The following is a 24,394-nucleotide window of genomic DNA, read 5'->3' as shown; positions in this document are numbered from 1 at the left end:
GGTCCAGCAGAGTCCCAAGTCCCTGGTACCTGGTCCACGCCGCGAAGTCACCGCCTGCCGCCCGTACCTGGGACATGGATTGACTCTCTTCCCTTTTCTTCTTCTTCCTCCGACACTACCTTTTCTTCTTCTTTTCCTTCTTCCAACTCGCTCATTCCCCTCTCTCGTCTTGCACATACTTCCCTTTGTTCGGATTCTATTCCTCGCAGTGAGTTACTTCCCCATCCTCCCCTGCCGACTCGTTCGCCACTTCACGAAATTTCCCGATTTCTTCCCTCCTATCGATCGCTTTCTCCACCCGCGATAGTTATTCGATCTGTCCAACGTGTCCAACAGACAAGGCCAGAACTGCCGCTGACTTCTTTTCGGCCTGTACAGATCTTTCCTCCCACACCACACCATGTCTGACAACAAGGAATTCACCCTCAAGGAGGTGGCTCAGCACAACACCAAGAAGGACCTGTTCCTGATCGTCCACGACAAGGTCTACGACTGTGGCAGCTTCGTTGACGAGCACCCGTACGTCCTGGCCCCGCACCATTCTCTCCTCACACAGACATTTCGTCCCAATGGCCTTGAGTCGCTTGGCGCATGTGCCCCAACCCAGCCCGATCTCTCCCATACTCCCTCCCCACCCACTCACTCACTACTTCCTGAATCTTCTACCCCCTCCCCTCAGAAACGCCCACACCTACACACAGCCCACAATCCCCGCACACCAGACATACCAGACTAACATGAACCAGCGGTGGTGAGGAGGTCCTCCTCGACGTCGCGGGCCAAGACGGCACCGAGGCCTTTGAGGACGTCGGCCACTCCGACGAGGCGCGGGAGATCCTCGACGGCCTGCTCGTCGGCACCGTCAAGCGCATGGTAAGACCCGACCCACACTTTACTCCTATTCCTATTCCTATGTGCACACCCGCGCATTGCTTCCTAACTAAACTAACATCTGTCCGCGACAGCCCGGCGACCCCGCGCCCCGCGCCCCCGCTACGACTGCCCCGGCCTCCTCCTCTTCGTCTTCCGGTGGCTTCGGTATCGGCCTCTACGCTGTTATCCTGGTCGGTGGTGCCGTTGCTTATGCGGCGTATAACTACCTGCAGGCTCAGCAGGCTCAGCAGTAGATGAGGAAGATCAATATTGGGGACAGAGAGAGAAGAGAGACAAGACTCAGATCATGGGCAGAGAATGTGTTGTGTTGAATTGTCGGAGTGTGGAAGAAGTGTCCTGAGAAAAAGAAAACACAGGAAGAAGGAAGATGTGTGAAGAATAGGCGATGTATGTGGTCTGGGTATATTTCCCCCCTTGTTTTGTTTCTTTGTTAATTGTCATTTTTTATCCTTTTTCTTTTTCTGCTATTTATCTGCTTGCTACAATCTGTCTGGCCGGATTGTGACTCCCCCCTTGCCCTCGGGATCCATTGGCTATGTCGGGATGGGGACTTCCGGGATTTTGTTGCCCGTTTTGGGTCATTTTCGGCGAGCACCTCCATAGAACCGACCCCTCCTCCCCTTTTGGGTCTACTATTGATATATTGCTCCATATTGATACATATCGTTGAATAGAACTATTTCTTTATTGGAATCGCTGTTGACATTTGAGATGGCCATCGCTAGGGGGTTGATCTCGATGCAGTCTGGGATTGTAAGGGAAAGTAAATACACGAAGACAGAGAATAAGAGAAGAGATCAGATTAGATCAGATCAAAGCGAGAAGAGAGAACTGACTAGTTAGGTAGAGAGGAGAAATGGAAGTCAGAAGATGAAATTCAAAGACCAGTCATTCTTTTGTGAGATGAGAAGAGTTAGTTATTTTTGGGGGGAAAAATCACAATTAAATGCTTAACAAGAAAGAGAAAAAAAGCAATAAAGATATCTCGCTTCTTTGCATATTTATAACATAAAAAGGTTCAGTATGGAAGGGAAGAGGGAAGAAGCTTCCTATGTTCATCTTGGAAAGATTTTCGAAAGTATCATCACCGCGAAGAAGCGCCGCTGAGACCATTCTGGACCGCTTCCAGGATCATGTCTTTGGCTTGATTCAGGCCATCGGGACTGCCGCGGATCTCAATAGCTTCGCCACGAGCCTGGTCCTTGGGCACGTTGATGCGGCAACCGGTCTTCTTGCGAATAGTGCTGATCTGGCTGCCACCCTGGCCGACGACGAAGCGGTAGGTCTTCGGGTCCGGCAGGATTAGGTAGCCCGTCGCGGACTGCTGCGAGGCCGAGGCGATGGCCTTCTCGAGAGCGGTCTTGGCCTTGGCCACGTTCTCTGGAGTGCCCGTCAGGACCCAGGGGAAGGGGGCCGCGTCGGCAGCGTCGGTGGACGAGGCGTTGTCGATGATCTTCCATGAGTGGGCGTCCGTCGCTTCGCTGGGGTCGTCGGTGATCAGGGGCATGGAGGCGCCGTTGGCAGCGCTACGGGTCTCATCCGCGGCGCGGTTAGGCGGCACAGACTGGCCCGCATGATCGACCGTGACCTGGTGGCTACTGCGGAGCTGGCGGAAGAAAGCGCCGTTGTCGGCGACGACGTGGTGCAAGTGGCGCGGCACATCGACCGACTCCACATGTTGCTGCTTCAACATGCCCTGGACGTGTTCCTTGGCGCCCGCGACGGCGCTGCTGGCACCCTTGAGTTTGACGTCGGTGCGGCCCGAGCCCTGTTTGGGAATGTCCAAGGTGACACCGAACTGGGACTCGATGTCGCGCCGAGTCTCGCCGCCGCGACCAATGAGCATACGGTGCTGGGCCGTGGGGACGTCGAGGGTTTCAGTGACCTGGTCCGCACGTTCCTTGACAAACTCCTCGATTGCCTGGATGATGTTCGCGACCACCTTGCCGTTGCCCTCCAAGCGGATAGTAGACTCGCTGCTCTCGGCGCGCGGGAATCGAACAATACGAGCAGCGCTGCCGTCGTTGGGGCCACCGGCTTCGACCACAATCTTGCGGATGTTGGCACCTGAGAAGTGTTTGTCAGTAATTGAGAACGTAGGAGAAGAGAAATGAAACATACCACCTCCCCCGATCAGAGCCTTGTGGTACTTCTTGTCCACGTCGATCGACTTGGTGACCGTCGCATCAAACTCGCTGGACCGCTGCTCTAAGACCTTCTTTGCCTCGCTGACTTGCTGCTTCGTGCCCTTCACACGAATCTGCACCCGTCCCGAGGCGTCCGGCGTGTCACTGGCACTCGGCACGTCGATCTGGGCCCCGGTATCTGCACGAAGCTTATCCATCTCGCGGCCGCGCTGACCGATCAGAGATGCAACCTGGTTCTGGGCCACGGAGATAGTGGCAGTGTGCGAGTGGTCTGCAACCCATTGCAGCAGGCTGAGGATCTCATCGCGAGCGGAGTCAGCGCCCTTGCTCGGACCCTTAACCAACACCTCGTCGGGGGCTTGCTGGGTCCGGCCAGGCCGAGCGCTACCAGCGTCACTGCCCGCGTCCGTCGCGGAGTCGTCGGGGACAGTCGCGCGAGGGAACTGGACGCGAACTGAGTAGCGATCCTGGAGACGGTTGACCTGGCTACCTCGCTGGCCGATCAGCTCACGGTGGTACTGCGCCGGAATCTTCAGGATGTGGGTAGTCTCATCCTCCAGCTTTTTCCCCAGATTTATGATGCGCATGCGAGTAGCGTCCGCCTTGGCCTTGGGTCCCTTGACCTCGACCTTGCCATTCTCCACTTTGATGTCGACGTCAAACTCCTCGCGGAGCTTGTTGATGTTCTCGCCACGCTTGCCGATCAGGAAATTGGCGTATTTCTGAGGGAAGTCAAAGGAGGTCGTGTAACCACGCTCCAGGTCGTCCTTTTCCTGCTCAGCAACAAATGAACCCACCGCCGTAGCGAGGTCATCCACCAGGGCCGACGGACCACGCAGCGCCACATCGCACTGGCCACCGCGCGCATCGCCAACGATGGCACGTACAGGGATGCTGTTCTCGCCCTTGGCATTCTGCTCTCGGATGATGAACTTCCGCACCTTCTCCTGGTACTTGGCAGGAACCGAGACTGACTTTACGGTGATATCACCCTGGTCACCCAGTGCACCAAGCAGATATTGCTGCGCTGCTTGCAGAGTTTCCTCGAAAGTTGCAATATCTGCTGGAGAGGGACGTTGGCGGGGAACCTCGTACTGCGAAGTAGTCGCAGAAGGACCCTCGTACACAAGCACGACTTCAGGGCTGTCGACATTGTCCGGGACCAGAAGATGAACCCCGTATTCAGACTGAAGCTTGCTTGCGCTACTGGAGCGAAGGTAGGGGTGGTAGTAGGGGTCAACAGGCACGTGGCGAAGTCTAGCAGGAGGGTGGGCCTGAACAAGGTTCATAATGTCGGAGCGAGCACGGATGGTGTTCTTACCATCCCGCGAGTACACCTCCCAAGTAACAGGTCCTTCAACGCTTGGCGGCAGCGCGATCCGCGCATCGTACGTCGATTCGAGCTCCTTGATGATTTGGCGCCGGCGGAGGTATTGAGTGAGGGCGCGTGCATGCGCATGTGGACCCGCGGGAGCGTTGGGGTGTTGACGAGAAAGGTCAACGCTGGACATCTGCATGCTGGTAGCGAGATCCATCGCGTGGTTGATGCCGGCCTCGATCTGGTTAACCGGCCCGGTGATGGTGAGGAACTCGCTCTCATCGGACTGAGGGGGCAGCACAATGGCACATCCAGTCTGCGCCAGGAATTCGTGCAGGGCGTCGGCCTCGTTGCCCAGAATGAACTGGTGTTGGCCACGATTGATTGCGAGCTGGCGGAGGGTCAATTGGCGCTGCAAGTCCGCCACCATCCGCTCAACCTCGGCGCGAGCCTCCTGTGCGGCCGCCCGCTCTCCAGAGATGAGAATGTGCTTGTCTGGAACGGGCACGAACTGAACCTGGCCCGGGTTAGCCTCCTGAGGTGGGGGCTGAGTCGACCAGGTATCATAACGGGGTACATGGACCTGAGCCTTGGTGCGCTCTTCAATCTCCCGCAGGTTGGCATCGTGTGCACCAGCAATAAAGGGAAAGAACTCCGGAGGGATCGTCTTCAGGCGCAGATTCATGTTCGAGCCTCGCTCCTTGACAATGGCTTCAATCTCTCGGCGCGCCATTTCCGCGGCCACAGCATCGCCTTCAATCAAGATGTCAATGGTATCACTATCTTCGTCTTCGGCGCCCGGGGCCGAACCATCAGCCCGGGGAACTTGCACACGAGCACCGGTGCGGGTCTGAATGTCCTGAACCACCGAACCTTGGCGGCCGATAATGTGAGCGCGGGCGGAGGTAGGGATGGGGACGCGGACAGATTGCTACTCGAGAGTCAGATTCAAAGACCATTGAGGAAAGGGAGAATTGTCTACATACCTTGGATCCAACCTGCTGGGCCACCTCCTTGAGGGCCTGCCGGACGGATTCCACCGAACCCTTTCCTTCAAAGATGATAGAGCCGCCGGGGCCACCGCGCATGTCGACATTGGCCTTGGATCGACGGGAGATGTCGCGGAGGATATCTCGCAGAGGCTTCTTCAGCTGTCCGCGTGGGAGCATCTGGGACGGGGCCAGCCGGAGCTGTTCCATGTGCTTTCCGGGAAGGGCCATGATCCGAGGAACATCTGCCGCTGGTTTGTCAGTGGCCTTTCATACAATCCAAATGAAATACGTACCCGTTGGTTGAGCCGGTAGGCCATTGGCCACGGCCGCTGCGGCCGAAGGCTTCTTTGCACCCCACGTGGCCGCCGCAGGAGTCGTCGGTTTTGGTCCGCTCCCTAGGGCGGGGAATAGCTCGTCTGACTGCACATCGAATGCCGGGGCCTTCTTCGGGGCAGGCTTGGGGACTGACGGGGAGGTTGCCGCCTGTACGGGGGCAGCGGCAGGGGTTGATTGTTCGCTCGTCAGCAGAGAGGAGGGAGGAGGATGCTTGATATCTTCCTCGTCCACCACATCCTCAACTGTTGCATTGTGTGCCTCATGCTGTTGCTCCAACATAGCGGCCAAGGACTTGGAGGCACCGCCATTGGCAGAGGTTGACGCTTCGGCTGCCATCACGAGAGTTTCAAGTTGGACAAAAATCGACAAATTGGGTGGTCGGGGGGCAGTTTCGTTGTCGACCGGGTCCGGATGAGCCTGCGATCAACCAGGTAGACTGGTCTGTATCAGTATGAGAAGGAAACCGATCACGGCCTAGTGAAAAGAGAAGTGACCGAAGGATGTACTCACCAAATTCTGTGAATTGCCTAGTCGAATTGATGACACAGGACAATTTATGGAAAAGAATTGACCGCTCGAAAGCAATGCCGATTCTAAAACGGATGCCGTGGGGGACGGCGATCTGGGGCACAGCACGAGGACCCGAACACCAGAGAGAGGAAACACACGTCCGAGGACACGGGGGACCGTGAGGAGGGAGAACAGAGAGGGGGAGAGGGCGGGAGAGAGGAACCGGTGCGATGGTGGGAGAAGAGAGTGAGGTGAACGAGGGTGAGAGTGCAGCACAGGCGCGCGAAAAGGCCACTCTCGGCTCCCCAGACAACTCCGGGGGGGACTTTCTCCGAGCGCTAGCCCACTACAGAACAACCGCCATTAACACGGACGACCGACAGCAGATGGGATAAATAGCAGATAATCGATGCTCGTCGTTTCTACATCATTACTATATACCACCTCCTCCTAGGGGACAATAATAGTTGAGAATTTGTTCAGCCTCATCCAACCCAATTTCACCCACTAATTAGTGCACATAATTACTGGCTGCTAATTACTAGCTGTTAATGCCACAGTACCTTACTTAAGCTTGCCATTGTCCGGTAGGCCAATGTGAATCTACCCCAGGACCTCGGGTGGCGAGACGGGGCAGTTCTGAGATCAAAAGTGTATTTCGCTAAGATTCTCAAGGCAGATTGGACAGAAGAGAACAGAAAGGGGCCCACCAAGTCCAATGGTAGATAACTTTCTCGCTTTCATCTACCATAATACCTGACTCGCCAAAGGGTCACGGCCAAAAGATTAGTCACTCAGCGACATATATATAATACAGTTTTTAGCCCCTCAATCGCTACCAAACAATCAGAACAGAAGATGCAGATATCCACATACTGAATCGTGTGTGGGGTGATTATGGATTGTGAAGCTGAGTCGTCCCTATAACATGACTTTCTTAGAGCGAAGTGTCTGTAACATACTTGGTTCCTTGAGGCACAAAGTGAATATTACACACATGTGGAATGCGTTGTTTGTGCACACCCGTCTGCCTCGAACCCTACCTTTCCTAGTTCACAGGTTTCCCATCCTGTAGATATGTGGTAGAGTATCCCAACGAAACCAAGGCCCTTGGGACGTCAACCCAGTCATCCTGGTCTTCAAGCGCTGCCGCCCAGTCTGGATCCGCCATGAGATTCTTGATGACTTCCACATTCGGGAGCTTATACTCGATGAAACAGTCAAAGTCAGCAAAATCCCAGCCTGGTCGAGCCTCTTCAATGTTCTGCTTCAAGGCGGTATTTAGCGAAGGCGGTGTCACGAACTATATGTCAGGTGTCAGTCCAGCTCAGGGTCGGAGGAGAAAATATCTAGAGGGATACTCACAAGCGAATACTCGAGGACTCCGTGTTTCTTGAAGACGGGCATGGCAAGGGGTATGTGCTCCTCGACGATCCACTTGATAAAGGCCTCATGGGTGTGCTGTTGCTTGCGATAGTGGGTGACTGTGAATTTCACCGGTTGATCTCCTGCAGCCATTTGGATGGTTTCGTAAATAATGTACCTACAGTATATTGTGTAAGAAAAAGTTTGGGGGTTTCAAGCCGGACAAATTCCATTCCATTCCATTCCTTTTATACGTTCCTCCCATATGACCGTCAGCTGATTGGAGGCCTAATCATCCAACGTCATTGCATCTCGTCCTTTATTTGGGGGCCACGCTTGGTCACATGATTCTGAATACCGGATATCGCGGTACTAACTTAGATTAGTATAGCCTAATTACCACCAATAATAATCGGACACTGGCGACTCCACCGGGTGATAAGAAAGAATTTTCTCCGCTGTGGAGGTAATCATTCGGACATGATTTGACCACCTGTTTGACTGTTTTTCTATGGGGGTGTGTGCGACGTAGATAGCCACACCTAGATCAGTCAGAAATATACATTGCCATTGAAGCCTGTGTATAGAGTAACAGACTTCTACTATGTGTAGATGTTGATCCACCAACAATCTGGAGATACCAAGTGCCGCTGGTAGGCGCGACCCATAGGCCCGTCCAATGGAACAAAAAAACCCCCAGATCGCGTGAAGAGAAATTCCCTTTCGCACCCACAACCCGGCCATCATGGACGAAGAAAAATCCACCGATCTCAATGTCACTGTTGTCGAGGAGAAGCCCGTCAAGCCGCGGGGCTTCTTCGCGCGCATCCGCTACTATGAAGAGCTGATGGATCGCAAGATGGGCATCGAGTCCCACAGTCTTGACCGCGTCCTGCCCGAGGAGCGAAATCCGCCAAACCCTTTGGTCATGGCCTTCATGTGGGCGTCGGCCACGATGAACATCAGTTGTTTCAGCACGGGCTTTCTGGGCTACGAGTTCGGCCTGTCGCTGGGGGATAGCATCCCCATAATTATTTTTGCAACGCTTCTAGGCGCATGTGTGACGGTTCGCATGCCCTCCCCTTCGCAGCATCCCTGGAAAATTGACTTTTTTGGGCGTTTTTAGGGTTGGTGCGCAACCATGGGCCCCGGCACGGGACTGCGCCAGGTCGCCATTTCCAGGTACTCTTTCGGCTTCTACCCATCGTCAGTCATTGCGGCGCTGAACGTGATTGAGCAGCTGGGCTGGTCATCCGTCAGTTGCATTACGGGCGGTCTTGCGCTCAGCGCTGTGTCTGACGGACACGTCTCTATTGTCGTCGGCGTCGTTATAATCGCCTGCGTCAGTCTGATGTTTAGCTTCATCGGGCTGCGCGGAGTCTTGCTGTATGAGAAATACGCATGGATCCTGTTCTTCGTTATCTTTATGATCATCTACGGCATGGCCGCGCCCCATGCCAGCCTAGCCCCGCCTGTGACCGCGGTGTCGGGTGTGACAAAATCAGGCAATGCGTTGAGTCTGGTTGGCGTCGTCTATGGCTCTAGTGCGTCTTGGAGCTCCATCGTCTCGGACTTCTACGTACACTATCCAGTAGACACGCCTAAGATCAAGGTATTTCTGTACACAACTCTGGGCATCACGATCCCGACGTGTATTGGCATGATTCTGGGTGCGTGTGTTGGCTCCGCACTCGACACAAATCCCAAGTGGGAAGCAGCTTATGGTGTCGGCATGGGCGAGATCTTGAAGACGATCATGTTTCCGGAAGGGTTTGCCAAGTTCATCCTCGTTCTACTCGTCTTATCAGGAAGTATGTGTTTATACGCTATGTCCTTCCTAATATCATACTGACTCATTCTGTTTTTCAGTCGGGATTAACTGCATTGCCATCTATGCCGGCGCACTCTCGGCACAGCTCTTTGCTCCCCCATTCGCCAAAGTGCCGCGGATGTTCTGGTCATTTCTTGTCTTTATCGGAATTCTATTGATAGGCATCGTGGGCCGCGACCACCTGCTGGCAGTCCTGCAGAACTTCCTGTCATTGCTCGGCTATTGGAACACGTCCTTTTTTGTCATCCTCTTCACTGAGCATTACTACTTCCGCAGAGGCAATCTCGCTAACTACGACCTCGATGCCTGGGACGACCCATCACGCATGCCTCTGGGTTTGGCCGGACTCGCGGCATTCCTCTGCGGCGCTGCTGGATGGATCGTGGGCATGGTGGAGACGTACTATATTGGTGCTCTTGCCGATATGATCGGAAAGAGCGGCGGCGATATCGCCAATGAGCTGGCCCTGGTGTTTACGAGCATCTCGTTCCTGCCTCTTCGGGCGCTGGAGCTCAAATACGTGGGTCGGTAGAGGTCCATCTGAGACTATGCACAGTACATGATACTATGGACTGTAAATAGTGAGCAAGTGGTATATGCTGTACATTAGTCACAATAGACGATTCTACGTGTGTTTTCTCTCTGCAAATAGTAATTAAACTCCCGATTATCGCGGGGCATCTATTGATGAAGAGGAATTATAATATAGTATCTTCACACGAGCGAACCATGACATGACAAACCGCCAAACCGGCATGGGTATCACAAACGAGTGCAGTGCTATAAACACGATGACCCTACCTTGGACATAGATGGAGAAAACGAGGCCCTGGCCTCGAGCCTTCCTGCAGCGAAGTGTATCTAGTATGTATTATGTAGCAGGAAGTTGGGGAGATGCGCGATGTATATGTATGCGAGGGGGAACGATGCGTTTGTTGCCGAGATCATTTCACGTACGGCCATCCGTTCTGGAAGCCCAGCTCATTCCAGCCGAACCGGTATCCCGAATTGCCGGCGGCAGCCTGCTTCGCTTCAGGCGTGTAGTAATGATAGTACAGCACAGGTCCGAGGTATTGGTCGTTGAGAACGCCCCTGGATCTTGTTAGCCGAATAGTCAAGATTTGGAAACATGAAGGGTCACATACTGTCCACCGGGGGCGTAAACCTCTCCATGACTGGAGAGCAGCATCGAACCGCCGCTTTCTAGACACTCATGGCCTTGCATGTCCACCTGGAAACAGAGTATTAGTGCTGAATGCGAACAAAGAGGGCAAAAATCTTACAAAGCCACTGAGACCAGACTGAGAACGGCACATGCGAATGCTATACTCCTCTCCGGGGGCGGGATAGGTAGCGGTGTAGGCATTGGCAATACCAGCGGAGAACAAGAGATAGAACCAGTCGCCATTCTGGAACATGAACGACCCCTCCTCGCGGTGGTTGAGACTGCCATTAAATGCCAGGTTCCGAGGCGCTTGGGCGGCAGCCTGTAGCGGGCCTTGCATTTCAATCTGGAAGATGTCGTTCCAGTAAGAGCCAAAGTTGAGATACGCCTGGCCGCCGATGGAGATCCAGTTGGGGTCGATGCGGTTATATTGGCCATTGGCTGGGATACCAACAACGCCATGGTCGGTCCAGGAGCCCGGCTCCATGGTGTGCGAGGTAGCCACGCCTATCTCAGAGTCCTGGGTTCCCAGCTTGGAGATCACGTAGTACATGTAGTACGTCCCGTCCTCGTAATGCACGTCGGGTGCCTGTAACGAATCAATTGTTAGCCATGTTTATATCGTTAGCGGAGAGATGCTGCCATACCCAGATATCGGTCTTGTTCACACCATTGAGCTCGATCTGAGAACCCTGGGCCAGGGCAGAGCCAACCGCGGTCCATGGCCCCCTGAGGGAATCGGCAGTCGAAATCAAGACACCGTCTCCCGTAGCAAAGCGAAAATACTTGCCATCGTATTCTCTTTGGGCCAAGGCGGGATCGTGTGTCCAGCAGTCTCCCGAACAGGGACCCCGGTTGGGATAGGCGCTAACCAAAGCCACAAGCAAGCAGAAGAGAAAAAACATCATGGTGGGCTGCAGGTGGTTGAGTTAGTGGGCAACGACAAAGGGGGGAAAGAAAACAAAGGGGAATTAGTCTGGATGCCAGCGTAAATTTCCCGGAGGTTGGGGTGCGAACGGCCTGAATTTATATTGAATCATGCTGTACTTGGCTCTCATAGCGACCCACGCCTATGTCTTGGGTGCTGCCGCCGAGGCCGCCCTGTTTGATAACGCCTTGTTCTCTCATGTAGCCTCACTAGAGCTTTATCTCCTGCATGGCGCTTCTGGGGATGCTCAGCACCTTGCATGGACAGCTCAGGATGCAGCCGCCATGCGCCGAAAGCAATAGCTTCATGCACAGTTCTCGCAGGGCCGCTACGGGTAGGGGGCCAATCATTCACGTTACAGGCAATGAGAAAACAGAGCTACATTTCAGCGCTTACCTCCGAGTCTAGGGGAAAAGAAAGCGAGTGGGTGATCCACTCTCATTGCGCAAGGTACGGTGAATGTGGGTTCATCTTCCTCGGGGCCGAACGGGAGAACGAGATCGAAGCCGACGCTTGCTGCGAAAGCGAGGGGATCGACATGCGTAATACTCGATCTGCAAGTCTCGGGTCCCACAGTCTTGCTACATGGCCTGCCGGGGCAGGCAAGGGGAACATCTGGGCTTGGCCGGGGTGGGGTTTGGCGTCCGAGACTGCTTTCAAATCTGCGGCGGTTCGCAGCCATGAGGGAAGACGGAATAAAGAGGATCAGAGACGGTTACGTTGCCCGCAGTAGATTTAGTTCATAGTTTTCCCCTGAGCTTATCGTGTTTTGATTTTGACGCGTCTCCATGATCGACCGGGGATGTGGGGCGATTAGTTAGCCTTGAACCAAAGGCTCGGCCCTTGCTCGTCGGGTATGTCCCGATGCTCAGGTGTTCCTGGAGAGGAAGTATGGGCGTAGTCTAGATGTGCGAATGAATAAAATCTACATAACTTGAATTCTCGAGGAGATATGAGGACGAGTCCAGATGGCCCGTCCGGGACAAATTCACGCCGCGCGCGATGTACCGATATGAATCTGCAGTATACGCAGTCCTCCTAAACGAAGAGAAAACAACGTCCGGGCTAGAATACTAGACTCGGTGAAGACCCGGTTGTGAAGACCTGGATGTCTATCCCTGCAATTCCTTGGCAAGTATACTCGGGGCTGCCAAGTTGATTCACACCAGCCCTGTCTTAGGTAGGGCACAGAAACACCGCAAGGCGTTGATATACTTGCGGCGTCATTAAAGTGAGATGGCTGTATTGTACAAGGCAGATTTTTCAGAAGAATATATCGCTATTAGAGAGAAACCAAATAATACCGGAAGGTGGTGTCCGTGATATATTGTCTCACCGGCTCCGAATATATATCTGCGTCTAGCACCACATTATTACACCGCTATATATAATTTCCTCCCCCAGGTTCACCCCCATCACCCCTACGAAGACCAAAAAAATACTTGATACAACTCCTTTCAAAAAGAGGGCTAGGCGAGGAATGAGTTTCAGGGGATATATAAGTTGCCCCTTTATTGCGTACACATATTCATAGCATGTATGTAGATACTGAAAAAGTTTTTTTTTGCTAAATCATACCATATGTACAAGTATCATGGGCCCCAGAAGATTCGATTGCTGATTTCTGATAGAAACGTTTGAAAGATACGAAATTGCTTAGACAAATGATCTTGGCCAGTCACTCTTCAGACCCAGCATCCCTTCTTAAGAGAAGATCATCATCGGACTCGATGGTTCAGAAATGCTGGGAAGATCAATTGACTGTTTAGGTTATCCGTAAACGAGAGCGAATCCGGACACAGTCTCTAATATAACGGAATGAACCGTTGTTGCTTCCTAATAAAAAAACTTGCTAGATAGTACAAAAAGGGTTGATCGAAGCACAACAGCCTAGGAAATTGCCAAGCAATGGCTAATGCTACTTTAAGCCCATTGCATAAAATGCGTACTAACTCGATGAAGGATCTATGTCTATGAAATTGCTTTTCGACATCAATTTAACATCTTTAATAAAGCTCAGGTTGAGTCCAGTCACTCTTTTGCTCTCCTTATCCATATACTCTCTTTAGTCTCTGGGTTCCCTTTCCTTTTAACTTGCCAAGATTCATTCCGACCCTATCCTCCCTGTCCCCTTCCACTGACGCATCTGGCCAAAATTTTCGAGTCCGGGTTAGAACGCATATTGCTGCCTCGGACCAAGCAATGTAATATGAGCGGCCATTTAACCGATAATAATTGTCCCTTGATAGAGATGCAAAACCCGATACTCCAAAATCATTCACAAGTTGTTTCCCAAACCTCCAGAGGCTATATCAACATCATGAATACTGGTTCACCGTAGTAAGTAACAACAGCATCGGGTTAATTAGATCTGCCCAGAGAACAGAAAAAAGCAAGGGCTGTCAACTAAAACGGCAAGGCCAAAAGTTTCGGTTTGATCTGTCCAATATGGACGGATCCACTGTGCAAACTAAAGAAGACCAGGCAGAAATGTAGATGCCAAGAACTAATATTCACATCCAAAAGGAGTACAGACAGAAATAAACAAGAGGAGAAATCAAATGTAAAGCCAGCTGTTAAGTGAGCAAATTATGATCACTGGTAGTGCCCCCTTTATTGGGTTGGCAAGGGGGCACAGTTATAGAGTCTTGATGTGATGTGTAACTTGTTGAATATCCACACTTCTATTGGCCATTTGAAGCCAATTAAGAGTAACAGGTGGGCGACATGAATTGCATTAGTTTGAAGAACCAAGTGATTCTAGAACCAAGTGATTCTCGAAAAGGGGGCCTGCAGAATTCACAGGAATTGCCAATTCAGATCCGAGGGCGCGTGCTTCGCCCGTGCTCCCTACATTCCTTCCAAGGACTTTTTGCCCAACCTTAGACAAGGGCCATTTCGCCCTCAAGATATTATGGATGAAACCACCTACGAGAAAAAAAAAACTAACTCCAGACGGCTTCTCACCTCGGAACCGTAGCACTGTTTGATGGCCGGCTCGTTTGACTGAACGCGAGTGTCCTCAAATCACCCAGTTTCCTCAATTATCGCGGTTATTTTCCCTGCCAAATACAAAGAATGCTAGTGTCTTTTGCCAACATAAGTTATTAATGACACTAGAACAATGAGCTGAGCGACCACAGGAAGCGTAGATTCCATAGATTAGAGCAAGCCATAAAACGACATACAGATAATTGTCTGGAACAGAAAAAGAAATTACACAGAACCGACGGCGTAGTGAAGTCATTATTAATGAGAGGCACCATCGCTAAGCATAAAAGGGAGGAAGGAGCTTTGATTCCCGCAGACTTATATCATCAACCGTCATCCCGCCCACTTCCTATGCACCCTGTTTGATAAGTGCAACTATGAAGACCTTCAGTATCCTCGCTCTTCTTCTGGCTACCAGCAGAACCTTTGCAGCACAGAGTCGCCAGAAGACAAGTCACCAACCCCTGCAACTGACCCAAATCCACGCCAACCAAAGCACTTACACCGGCCATCTGAGATTCACACTCCATGATCCAAATACCAAGGAAAAGCCCACTGGTTGCAAACTTGAATGGTAAGTTGCCTTTTTCTCTCCTTTCTTTTCGTTTGGGGAACCGTGTGTTTGCTCTGCGGATATCAGCATCTCATGTTACGCACAGGAACAAGCTGGCACCCGTTGAGATCCAGCCCAAGTGTGATGATGGCCAATGGGGATTCAGCTCCCCATCCGGGATAGAGAATATCACAGATTTCACACTGCAGCTGGAGAGGATCTCTCATGGTCCGTCTGAGAAAGGGCAGGTGGAACTAAAGGCTGGGCAGAATGGTTGGCAGTGCCAGAAAAATCCCCCATCAGGCGTGGAAGAGGAGTGTCTCTCTGTGGATGTCATGTGTGTTCATATTTGAGGAAATAAAGACTTGGGCTTTTCAGATGGAAAATATGTGGTATAAGGAGGCATGCGTCTTTTATAGTTGAATTGTATTCTGCTACTGCTGAACCGGGCCAAAGCGATTTATTTTGATAACAAGCAATTGAAATTTACTCAATAAGCCGGCTCTCTATAGTGGTCTATTCGACTCATCATATATTACGCATCTAGAGGTAAACCGACGAGAAATGAAATGAGCTGGATGTATAATTGTCAACGTTTATATTCATCTATGAGCACTGCCGCCCTCTAAATCAAAACTCCGCATCCAAGTGTATCACCACATCCTATGGCATCGTATCACAAAGATTCCGTTCAGGCGACGCTCGCACGAGAAGTTCGGTTTCAGACCCAAACACAGCCCTCTTCAAGAGACGTAAAGCGTCCGGATCAGAAAGCTCAGAGCTGGCCCATGGTCTCCGCGCGATCAAGTTGCTCGGGACCGCAAGTTCAGTGGACTCAGAGGTCCCTAGATGGAGATACTCAGTTTGACAATGCCAGTCACTGTCAAGACCACTGGGCTTCCTGAAGAAGCTGACAGCGAACAGAGGACGTTCGCCCGGGCTGGTCGGGTGAGGAACCACTTGAAAATCATGAATCCGGACGTGCTCAGGAGGGAGCACATTCTCATCTGGGATGGTGCCCGGCGCTAGGTGAAGATAAGACTCTTCGATCTCCATGATTCGGGAGAAAATAGCGTAGTAGCGCTCTGAAACGAGGGACCATTCGCGCTTGGGAATCTTATGGAATAGATCCAGTCCCTTGCGACGGAGATGGGGCCAGCGACATTTCCAGGCCACTGCGTGGAGAGGGAAGATCATGCCAAAATCCAAGCTCAGAACCTTGGTCAATGGATCTGAGTAATTGCCTTGATCTGAAACGAGGGTTTCCGCGAGTTGGATAAATTCTTCATAGTCGGAGCGATAAGCATCCCAGTCACTCTCACCGTTGACTTGGTAGGCAATCATGCCGATGTCGCCGCTGAACCCCATGATGTGAATTACATTCGCGGCAGCCTGCTCCTTTTGATTCCACGAATGTTCCTGCCGGCGAGCAAGATCCTCGAATTTGGCCTTCCATTGGCTGAGGCCCGAGCGCATCTTGTCGAAAAAGATTACGATATCTGCGATAGGCAGTTCTCCGTGGCCGACGATTTGGTCAAAGTATTCAAAGGAGGCAATGGAGACAGAGATGAGGTCGAGGAGAGCGACTCGGGCTTCACGGAGAGTCTCGAATCGATCGGCCAACACGACCTGTCCAATGCCATCCACTGCATTGAGCAGAAGCCTGGAGCGGTCACGACGGCCGAATTTGAGCACGTTGATGTTGAACAGGCTCAGCAGTGGAGCGATCTCGGTCTCCATGAAGTGTGATTCGAATGATCGATACTTTTGTCCCCACGGGCCGGCCGGCTCGCCTCCTGACTGCTCACGGAATGATTGCAGGAGATTGATGCCGCTCCGAACGTGGTTAGCAGCGGTGGCAGCATTGCCTCGGAGAAATTCAAAACAGGTATACAAGATGTTAGCCACAGCCACCACTGGCATGGCATTATTGCCGGCGGCCCTGTCTATAATTGACCGGATCGATTGACTGTAGAGTCTGACGGGGAGATCGGCCGGTGATTCCGCGTCTGCCAGAAGTTGTGGATCCGGTGCTTCTTGCTCATGTAGTGATGCTATTGCGGCAATGGCCTGGCGGATCGCGGGTTCTGCCAGGCTCAGCTGGAGGACACTGCCTTGGAAGAATGAGGCCTCGAAGAAGCCGGCCAAGTGCGGAGCAGTCTTGTGAAAAAAGAACTCGAGTGCGCGAGGCTCGATGGGCGAAGTCACTTCTGGCCCTGGTGCGACCTGGATGGAGAGACGTGCAGCGGACGAAGCTGGGATGGCATAACCCTCACACTTTCTGCCTGTGTTGGTGCACCTGGCACATAGGGGTTTGCCTTCGTCGCATTTGACCCGACGAGCCCTATCACATCATGGATCGTCAGTACAGACCACTGTCCTCACTATCCCACACCACTCGGTCGCAGCTAACTTGCAAGTCATACAACCCGTGCGCACTTTGGGTTTGCTGGCGCGCGTCTGCTTCATTGGCGATTACCGGCGGCTGGACGGGCCCGCAGCCTTCTCTGGGGACATGACGGGTGGGCGGTGCTAAGCCCCGAGGTCAAGGCGACCGTTGTGTGGAGTCTTGTCTTAAAAGAGACAGGCAAAAACGGGCTGCCCCCAACGCTAGTTCGACTCGGCCCAAATGAAAGTGGACTAGGGTCCACCATCCGCCGTGTCTAGAATTGTGCGAGAAAGAAAAGAGAAGGGAACAGAGTGAGTTGACCATGGGATCCGCATTCACTACGTCCTGGCCGTCCCAGCCTTCTACTAACAGTTCCACGTGCTTACCCGCTCAGTATTATTCTTCCTTATTCTTCCTTCACACCCTCACATTCTCCCTCACTCCCCACCCTCTCTCTCTCGTGGCATTCCTTCCCCCCTTCCATCCCCGTTCCTTCCAGATTCCCCCAGCGTTCCAAGAACCCATCTGGAATTTCTTTCCAGTCCTGTCCGGGCCCTCCCCATCCAAGACCCTCCGGTCGCAGATGGGCCTGGTTAGACGGAACCTCCTCCCCCGTCTGAGTCTGACCCCCTCGGCCCAAGCCTCAATTCCAATCCCGTGTCTCGTGAAGACACAGATCGTGGCCCGCCATGAATTCAGACAGTTTCTTGAAATTCCGCCGACCGTCCAGCAAGCTGCACAAGGACCCCCCTAGCTTCGGATCGCGCATTCTTCGGAGCCACCAGAGCACCAACTCGCTCAAACGCCACCCCTCCGCCCCCGTCTATCCACGCTCCTCACCCAACGGCAGTCGGGATCATTTTCGCTCTCGCTCCAACGCGAACGAAGTTTTCGGCTCATCGTCCTCGTCGCTCGACCGCAGCGGGGGCCCTTCGCCCGCCGAGTCGAGTTATCCCTCTGGCTACCCAGCGGCCCGGTCGCGCAGCTCCAACCGTTTCTCCTACGATCAACACAGCTCAGATGAATTAACGACTTCGTACGAGACGCGGGGCATGCTCAGTGCGCTGGATGAGAACAGCGCCGAGACCGACCACCGTCCTCAGCAGCCTCCGACCCTACGCGCTCATCACACCAGCCCCGACCCCCGGAGGTTCCCATCTCTCCGCCAGTCAGCCAGCTTCACCACCCTGCCCAACATGGATTTCTCGCATCGGGAGACCGAACGGGCGCCACCCGTAAAACGATATTCCGATGAGGGCGATGGCCCCGCCAACACGCCACCACCACCCCGGCATGGGCGAAGCAAGAAGGCCAGTTTCTCAAGCTTTGTCAACAGTGTACTGGGCTCTCCGCGGCCAAATATCAAAATCTCTGCTCCCGAAAACCCGGTCCACGTCACCCACGTCGGATATGACAACCAGACGGGCCAGTTCACAGGCCTCCCCAAGGAGTGGCAGCGCTTGCTGCAAGAGAATGGCATCTCGAAACAGGAGCAGGAAGAGCACCCGCAGACTATGATGGACATCATGCGCTTCTATGAGAAAAACACTCGCGGTGATAGTGACGATGAGGTATGGCACAAGTTTGACCACGCACATAGCCCGACCGGTGGGCAGGCACCGTCGCCTCCCGGGAGCCCACGATTTCCGCAGAACCACCAAGGAAGTTTTGAAAACCCTCGATCCCCGCCTCCTGTCCCTCGTGGGCAACCCGTGGGCTCCCAGGCGATGTCGCCTCCGCTAGGCAGTCTGATCCCGAACCGGGCACCACCGAAACCACCCACTGTCGGCATGACGCCATCTCGTCCTCCTCCGCAGCCCCCGGTTTCGCAACAGTACATGGGCGCACCTCAACGACCAGTTCAAGAAGCTTATAGCCCTCCCTTCGGCACCCCATCTATCCCAGAAAGTGAGGCGGTGCCTTCCCCTCAGCGCAGCCCGTCCAGTTCCCGAAATGGCACCCCGGCGCCACGGGCACCGCCTGGTATCGTTTCCAATCCGACTCAATACCAGCAGCAGCAGGAGCAGATGATGGCAGTGGCCCAACAGGCAATCACATCAAAGCAGCTGGATCGCAGTCGGAGCCAACGTATACAGGCACAGCAGGCACAGCAGGCACAGCAGGCACAGCAGGCACAGCAGGCACAGCAGGCACAGCAAGCCCAGCAAGCACAACAAGCGCAGCATATTCCGCAAGTCCAGCCGACTCCACTGCCACAACTCCCCGCCGCCCAGGCGGCCTCTCCAGCAACCGGTCCCTCGTCGGCCGTAGCCCCTCCGGGTGCCGCGCGGGCTCCGCCTGCAGCCAGACCTCGACAGCGCCAGCGCCCACAGAGCAATGCTGCGGACATTCGTGCGCGCCTCCTGTCGATCTGCCACCCGGGCGATCCGACCCAGATCTACTACAACCTCAACAAGATTGGCCAGGGTGCCTCTGGTGGTGTCTACACAGCGTATGAAGTGGGTACTAACAACTGTGTCGCGATCAAACAAATGAACTTGGATTTGCAGCCCAAGAAGGATCTCATTATCAATGAGATCCTGGTCATGAAGGACAGCAAGCACAAGAACATTGTCAACTTCTTGGAGAGCTTCCTGCATGGCCTAGATCTATGGGTAGTAATGGAATACATGGAAGGTGGTAGTCTCACGGACGTGGTCACTTTCAACATGATGAGCGAGGGGCAGATCGCGGCCGTTTGTCGAGAGGTAGGTCTCTCTTCTCAGGGGATGTTTTGACTCGTGTCGAGTGCTTACACTGTTCTTAGACTTTGAATGGCCTGCAACACCTCCATTCCAAAGGTGTCATTCATCGTGACATCAAATCCGACAACATCCTCCTGGCAATGGATGGCAACATTAAACTGAGTAAGTTCTTCCAGACTTGGGGGTTCAAAATTGCGCTGACTTGTTTCATAGCCGACTTTGGCTTCTGCGCACAGATCAATGACTCGCAGAACAAGCGGAACACCATGGTCGGCACTCCGTACTGGATGGCCCCCGAGGTAGTCACCCGCAAAGAATACGGTCGCAAGGTCGACATCTGGAGTCTAGGCATCATGGCGATCGAGATGATCGAGGGCGAGCCGCCATATCTGACGGAATCGCCGCTGCGAGCGTTGTATCTGATCGCCACCAATGGGACGCCGACCATCAAGGACGAGCATAAACTGTCGAACATTTTCCGCGACTTCCTTCATCTGGCCCTGAAGGTTGATCCGGAGAAGCGCGCATCGGCACACGACTTGTTGAAGGTACGTTCCAACGCACTCCTTTTCCCAAGACCGGTCACTGACTTGATGTGCAGCATCCCTTTATGACTCTTTGCTCACCACTGTCGCATCTCGCTCCCCTGGTCAAGGCTGCTCGGGTCAACCGCGCCCAGGAGAAAGCGCAGAAAGGGGGTGCTTAGATGACGGTTCCTTCTGTTTCGGTTTTTGTTTGACCCATGCTTGATCTCTCTTGACGTCTCGTTCAGATACCCCATTTCTTCTCTCGACCCTAACATGGCCGTGTCTCCATGCCGGGTCTCTTCTTTGTATCCATTTAACTTTTTTTTCTCACCCTTCTTAGCAAGCATCCAGTCGTCACGGATGAAAATGACTCGGTTGTCCTTTTTGCTGCTGCTCACTGTGTTGTTGTTGGGCGTTTCTGTAATGTTGTAGTCCTCTCTCTGCCGTTTATTATCTGTTCATCGTCTTGCTTGGCTTGATAGTACGGGTATAGAGTACTCTTCATACTTGTGACTTGTTCCGATTTGGCGCATTTGTTGACTGCATCTTATTATGGTACCCGCATCTTATCAGACATGACTTTGCGCAATGTATACCGTATGGAGTATGCATCGCGGGGCTTTCCAGGTATGAATATCTCCAGAAATCCACCTAGAGCAATAGGCAGGCAAAAAAGGGCTCGGAGAAAAAAAAAAAAACATAGGAGCCTGGCCGACGTAAATCCAAGGCAGACTGTATACTCGCGAAATCTCGGTCCATCGTCATCGTGCTGACTCAGTGTGTTTCCGCCCTCACCAGCACGAGCAACACTGCCCCCGATCGCTCTGTATACTCTTTTGGAACATCCGACAGGAACATATTCACCCAGCTGCCAGCTTCATACTTTTCTCCTGAGACATCTCCCTCCTCTCGCTATTACCTTCGCCCGCCAACCACGCAGCTGGCCTCCTTGAGACCTCATCACTCCTCCCCCCGCATTCGGTGCTTGACACACGCATCGCTTCCACAGACTCCTTCGCCCACCTGACGAGTCGCTTTATTGACAATCTCGCCCGATCATCAAGCTTACAGCAGATACCCCTGGGCTACACAACAACAGACATCTGAGCGAGCGAGCGACCTGCCCTAGGCCGAACGAACAGCTACCCAACTCCCCCAACCCTTTACACTGTGCCAGCCCGGGACCTTCGAAGAAACAACAGACTGGCGATGTTTCGTACACCGCAGAGCGCCTTCGACGATGCTGTCGGTGAGTCGTCGCTATCACCTCGTCTCCCTAGACCTATGATGCGGCTGGGAGCCTCGTCTATTTCTGGACTGCGCTTCTGTGCAATGTGCACAGACTTGAGCTTTGTGATAACAATGGATGGCTGACTCGTGCGACTTTGTTCTATTACAGCCAAGGCGACGGACGAAAATTTGACCTCGGAGAACTGGGAATACATTCTGGTGCGTTGATCTACGTCATGGCTTTGTTAATATGAACTAAGGAGCTGATATTTCTTCCGCGAGATAGGATGTTTGTGACAAAGTTTCTGCCGAAGAGTCGGGGTATGTCGATTTCCTCCACTCTAGATTCTATCGTGAGGAATCCTTGCTGACTGCGACTTGGGGTTAAATAGTCCGAAAGAAGCGGTCGCTGCCATGATCAAAAGACTGGCTCATAGGAATGCCAATGTGCAGCTCTATACATTGGAGGTTAGCATTGTCTTCTCACAGTCCTAGATGTCGTGCTGACTTAATTTGACTTGCTAGCTGGGCAATTCCCTGTCGCAGAACTGTGGACCCAAGATTCACCGCGAGCTGGCTTCGAGGAGTTTCACTGATGCGCTTCTTCGCCTGGCCGCTGATCGGGTAAGTTCCAAGACATCACATTTGCAGCCAATGCTAAGAGTTTCAGAACACACACCAGCAGGTCAAGTCCAAGATTCTGGAACGAATGGAGGAATGGACGGAGATGTTCGCGTCAAACCCGGATTTCGGCATCATGGAGCAAGCGTATATGCAACTGAAGACACAGAGTAAGGACCACACTGCCTCCACCAAGACAGAAGCTGATAAAGCCACCTAGACCCGAATCTGCAGCCGCCGTCCAAACCGGGAAAGCGCGAGATCACCCAGTCCGATCGACAGAAAGAGGAAGAGGAGCTGCAGATGGCATTGGCCCTATCGATCAAGGATAAAAATCCAGCTGAACCCAAACAGGGTGAATCCTCTGCATCCACAGTTGCATCATCTTCCGCCGCTGCGACCCAAGCTCAATCTCAACCCGCCGTGGCACAGCCCGTGCCTTCAGGAACATCGGCAGCCACTGTATCTCGGGTGAGAGCGTTGTTCGACTTTTTGCCTTCGGAACCCGGAGAGTTGCAGTTTCGGAAAGGCGATGTCATTGCAGTCCTAGAATCCGTCTATAAAGACTGGTGGAAGGGATCGTTGAGAGGACAGACCGGCATTTTCCCTCTCAACTATGTCGAGAAGCTCCCTGATCCCACCACAGAAGAGCTGCAGCGAGAGGCGCAGATGGAGGCGGATGTCTTCAGCCAGATCAAGAACGTCGAGAAGCTGCTGACGCTTCTGAGTACGCGGAGTTCCGACCTCAATGTTCAAGACAATGAGGAAATCACCACTCTTTACCACCACACGCTTGCGATTCGACCCAAGCTCATCGAGCTGATTGGCAAATATTCCCAGAAGAAAGGTAACCAAGACCATCTCGGAGTTTAAGCGTTGTACTTACAGCCTTCCAGACGAGTTCACGCAACTTAACGAGAAGTTCATCAAGGCCCGGCGTGATTATGAGTCTCTCTTGGAGGCCTCTATGACCCACCCGACTCAGCCCCAGTATGGCCGTCCTCCCCAGCCGCAGTACGGTTATCCAGGTGTTGCACCTGTAGGATATCCTCCTGGTCCTCCCCAGGCTGGGCCTCCCCAGGCTGGGCCTCCCCAGGCTGGGCCTCCCCAGGCGGATCAACGATACTTCAGTCCCCGTCCTCAAGGTTTGTCAAGAGCTTGCGTTTCTCGCAACACGGTCATTAATCTCGATATCTAGAAACGCAACCTCCGCAATCAAATGCTTCTCCGTACTATGGTGCGGAGCAGACGATACCATACCGGCCTGCGTCTCATTCCCCCGATCCCCGCATTCAAGCCACCATGGGTGCACCAGCTGTGCAACAACAGCCACCCCAGCAGCTACAGCAGCAGCCACCGGCCTCGGATGCGTACCAGTCGCCTATGCATCACCGACCGCAGTCCACCTATGATCATCCGCAGGAACTGGGGACATCCGTGTACGACTCTCCCGTTGACCATTCCAACGTGGGTCATCGTCCTCCCTACCAACCGGGAACCCAGGCACCACCTGCTCAGCACCAGCAGTTCCAGCAGCAGCAGGCACCGCCGCCGCAAGAAGGTTATTCGCCATCAGTTTATTCTCCCGAGGATTCATCTCAGGTCACGCCTTCGTCCGCTATTCCCCAGCAGCCGCCGCAGCATTATATCCCGCAGCAGCAGCAGCAACAGCAACAGCAACAACAGCAAAACCTCCCGTATCCCCAAACACCAGTTGTTCATTCCGCGCCTCCTTCACATCAGCCTCCCCCAGTTCCTGGCAACGCTCCACCGGCCGTGCCGTATACTGCCTACAGCCCACCTCCTGCTCCAGCGCCTAGCGGAGATTACCAGGCCTATCAGCAGTCCTCGGGATCAAACCCCGCTTCTTTCTATAGGTAGGGGACGATGGC

General features: G+C 53.2%; 11 protein-coding genes across 11 annotated transcripts; 7 read left to right on the top strand and 4 right to left on the bottom strand.

The window, feature by feature from the left end:
* Positions 1–400: 400 nt before the first annotated feature.
* On the top strand, positions 401–1,127 carry N7510_003854 (cytochrome b5-like heme/steroid binding domain-containing protein; the record flags this gene model as incomplete). Its single annotated transcript, XM_056975780.1, has 3 exons — positions 401–519; positions 747–873; positions 966–1,127. The coding sequence occupies 3 exons, from the start codon at positions 401–403 to the stop codon at positions 1,125–1,127; spliced, it is 408 nt and encodes a 135-aa protein (XP_056835736.1).
* Positions 1,128–1,978: 851 nt separating this feature from the next.
* On the bottom strand, positions 1,979–6,023 carry N7510_003853 (putative RNA binding effector protein Scp160; the record flags this gene model as incomplete). The annotated part of the gene is made up of 4 exons (XM_056975779.1): positions 1,979–2,961; positions 3,016–5,290; positions 5,346–5,593; positions 5,645–6,023. 4 exons carry the CDS (start codon positions 6,021–6,023, stop codon positions 1,979–1,981), a joined length of 3,885 nt encoding a protein of 1,294 aa, XP_056835735.1.
* Positions 6,024–7,245: 1,222 nt separating this feature from the next.
* On the bottom strand, positions 7,246–7,715 carry N7510_003852 (EthD domain-containing protein; the record flags this gene model as incomplete). Its single annotated transcript, XM_056975778.1, has 2 exons — positions 7,246–7,500; positions 7,563–7,715. 2 exons carry the CDS (start codon positions 7,713–7,715, stop codon positions 7,246–7,248), a joined length of 408 nt encoding a protein of 135 aa, XP_056835734.1.
* Positions 7,716–8,307: 592 nt separating this feature from the next.
* On the top strand, positions 8,308–9,925 carry N7510_003851 (putative nucleoside transporter; the record flags this gene model as incomplete). Its single annotated transcript, XM_056975777.1, has 3 exons — positions 8,308–8,628; positions 8,689–9,373; positions 9,432–9,925. The coding sequence occupies 3 exons, from the start codon at positions 8,308–8,310 to the stop codon at positions 9,923–9,925; spliced, it is 1,500 nt and encodes a 499-aa protein (XP_056835733.1).
* Positions 9,926–10,337: 412 nt separating this feature from the next.
* N7510_003850 (uncharacterized protein) lies at positions 10,338–11,466 on the bottom strand (the record flags this gene model as incomplete). Its single annotated transcript, XM_056975776.1, has 4 exons — positions 10,338–10,485; positions 10,539–10,624; positions 10,677–11,147; positions 11,206–11,466. The coding sequence occupies 4 exons, from the start codon at positions 11,464–11,466 to the stop codon at positions 10,338–10,340; spliced, it is 966 nt and encodes a 321-aa protein (XP_056835732.1).
* Positions 11,467–11,596: 130 nt separating this feature from the next.
* N7510_003849 (uncharacterized protein) lies at positions 11,597–11,788 on the top strand (the record flags this gene model as incomplete). Its single annotated transcript, XM_056975775.1, has 1 exon — positions 11,597–11,788. The coding sequence occupies one exon, from the start codon at positions 11,597–11,599 to the stop codon at positions 11,786–11,788; it is 192 nt and encodes a 63-aa protein (XP_056835731.1).
* Positions 11,789–11,850: 62 nt separating this feature from the next.
* On the top strand, positions 11,851–12,219 carry N7510_003848 (uncharacterized protein; the record flags this gene model as incomplete). The annotated part of the gene is made up of 1 exon (XM_056975774.1): positions 11,851–12,219. One exon carries the CDS (start codon positions 11,851–11,853, stop codon positions 12,217–12,219), a length of 369 nt encoding a protein of 122 aa, XP_056835730.1.
* A 2,635-nt stretch (positions 12,220–14,854) lies between these two features.
* Positions 14,855–15,383, top strand: N7510_003847 (uncharacterized protein; the record flags this gene model as incomplete). Its single annotated transcript, XM_056975773.1, has 2 exons — positions 14,855–15,051; positions 15,137–15,383. The coding sequence occupies 2 exons, from the start codon at positions 14,855–14,857 to the stop codon at positions 15,381–15,383; spliced, it is 444 nt and encodes a 147-aa protein (XP_056835729.1).
* Positions 15,384–15,693: 310 nt separating this feature from the next.
* N7510_003846 (uncharacterized protein) lies at positions 15,694–17,547 on the bottom strand (the record flags this gene model as incomplete). Its single annotated transcript, XM_056975772.1, has 2 exons — positions 15,694–17,329; positions 17,510–17,547. 2 exons carry the CDS (start codon positions 17,545–17,547, stop codon positions 15,694–15,696), a joined length of 1,674 nt encoding a protein of 557 aa, XP_056835728.1.
* A 561-nt stretch (positions 17,548–18,108) lies between these two features.
* Positions 18,109–20,830, top strand: pakA (mitogen-activated protein kinase kinase kinase kinase STE20; the record flags this gene model as incomplete). Its single annotated transcript, XM_056975771.1, has 4 exons — positions 18,109–20,127; positions 20,187–20,286; positions 20,338–20,672; positions 20,726–20,830. The coding sequence occupies 4 exons, from the start codon at positions 18,109–18,111 to the stop codon at positions 20,828–20,830; spliced, it is 2,559 nt and encodes an 852-aa protein (XP_056835727.1).
* A 1,030-nt stretch (positions 20,831–21,860) lies between these two features.
* Positions 21,861–24,383, top strand: N7510_003844 (ESCRT-0 subunit protein HSE1; the record flags this gene model as incomplete). Its single annotated transcript, XM_056975770.1, has 9 exons — positions 21,861–21,900; positions 22,051–22,100; positions 22,168–22,202; positions 22,274–22,349; positions 22,407–22,505; positions 22,552–22,672; positions 22,723–23,349; positions 23,399–23,647; positions 23,701–24,383. 9 exons carry the CDS (start codon positions 21,861–21,863, stop codon positions 24,381–24,383), a joined length of 1,980 nt encoding a protein of 659 aa, XP_056835726.1.
* Between the last annotated feature and the right edge of the window lie 11 nt (positions 24,384–24,394).

The sequence above is a fragment of the Penicillium lagena genome, assembly GCF_028827675.1.
Source record: "Penicillium lagena strain IBT 129212 chromosome Unknown utg000002l_segment0_segment0, whole genome shotgun sequence".
Taxonomy (NCBI): domain Eukaryota; kingdom Fungi; phylum Ascomycota; class Eurotiomycetes; order Eurotiales; family Aspergillaceae; genus Penicillium; species Penicillium lagena.
The sequence above is the reverse complement of the archived record's forward strand: the minus strand, read 5'-3'. Positions and strand labels throughout refer to the sequence as shown.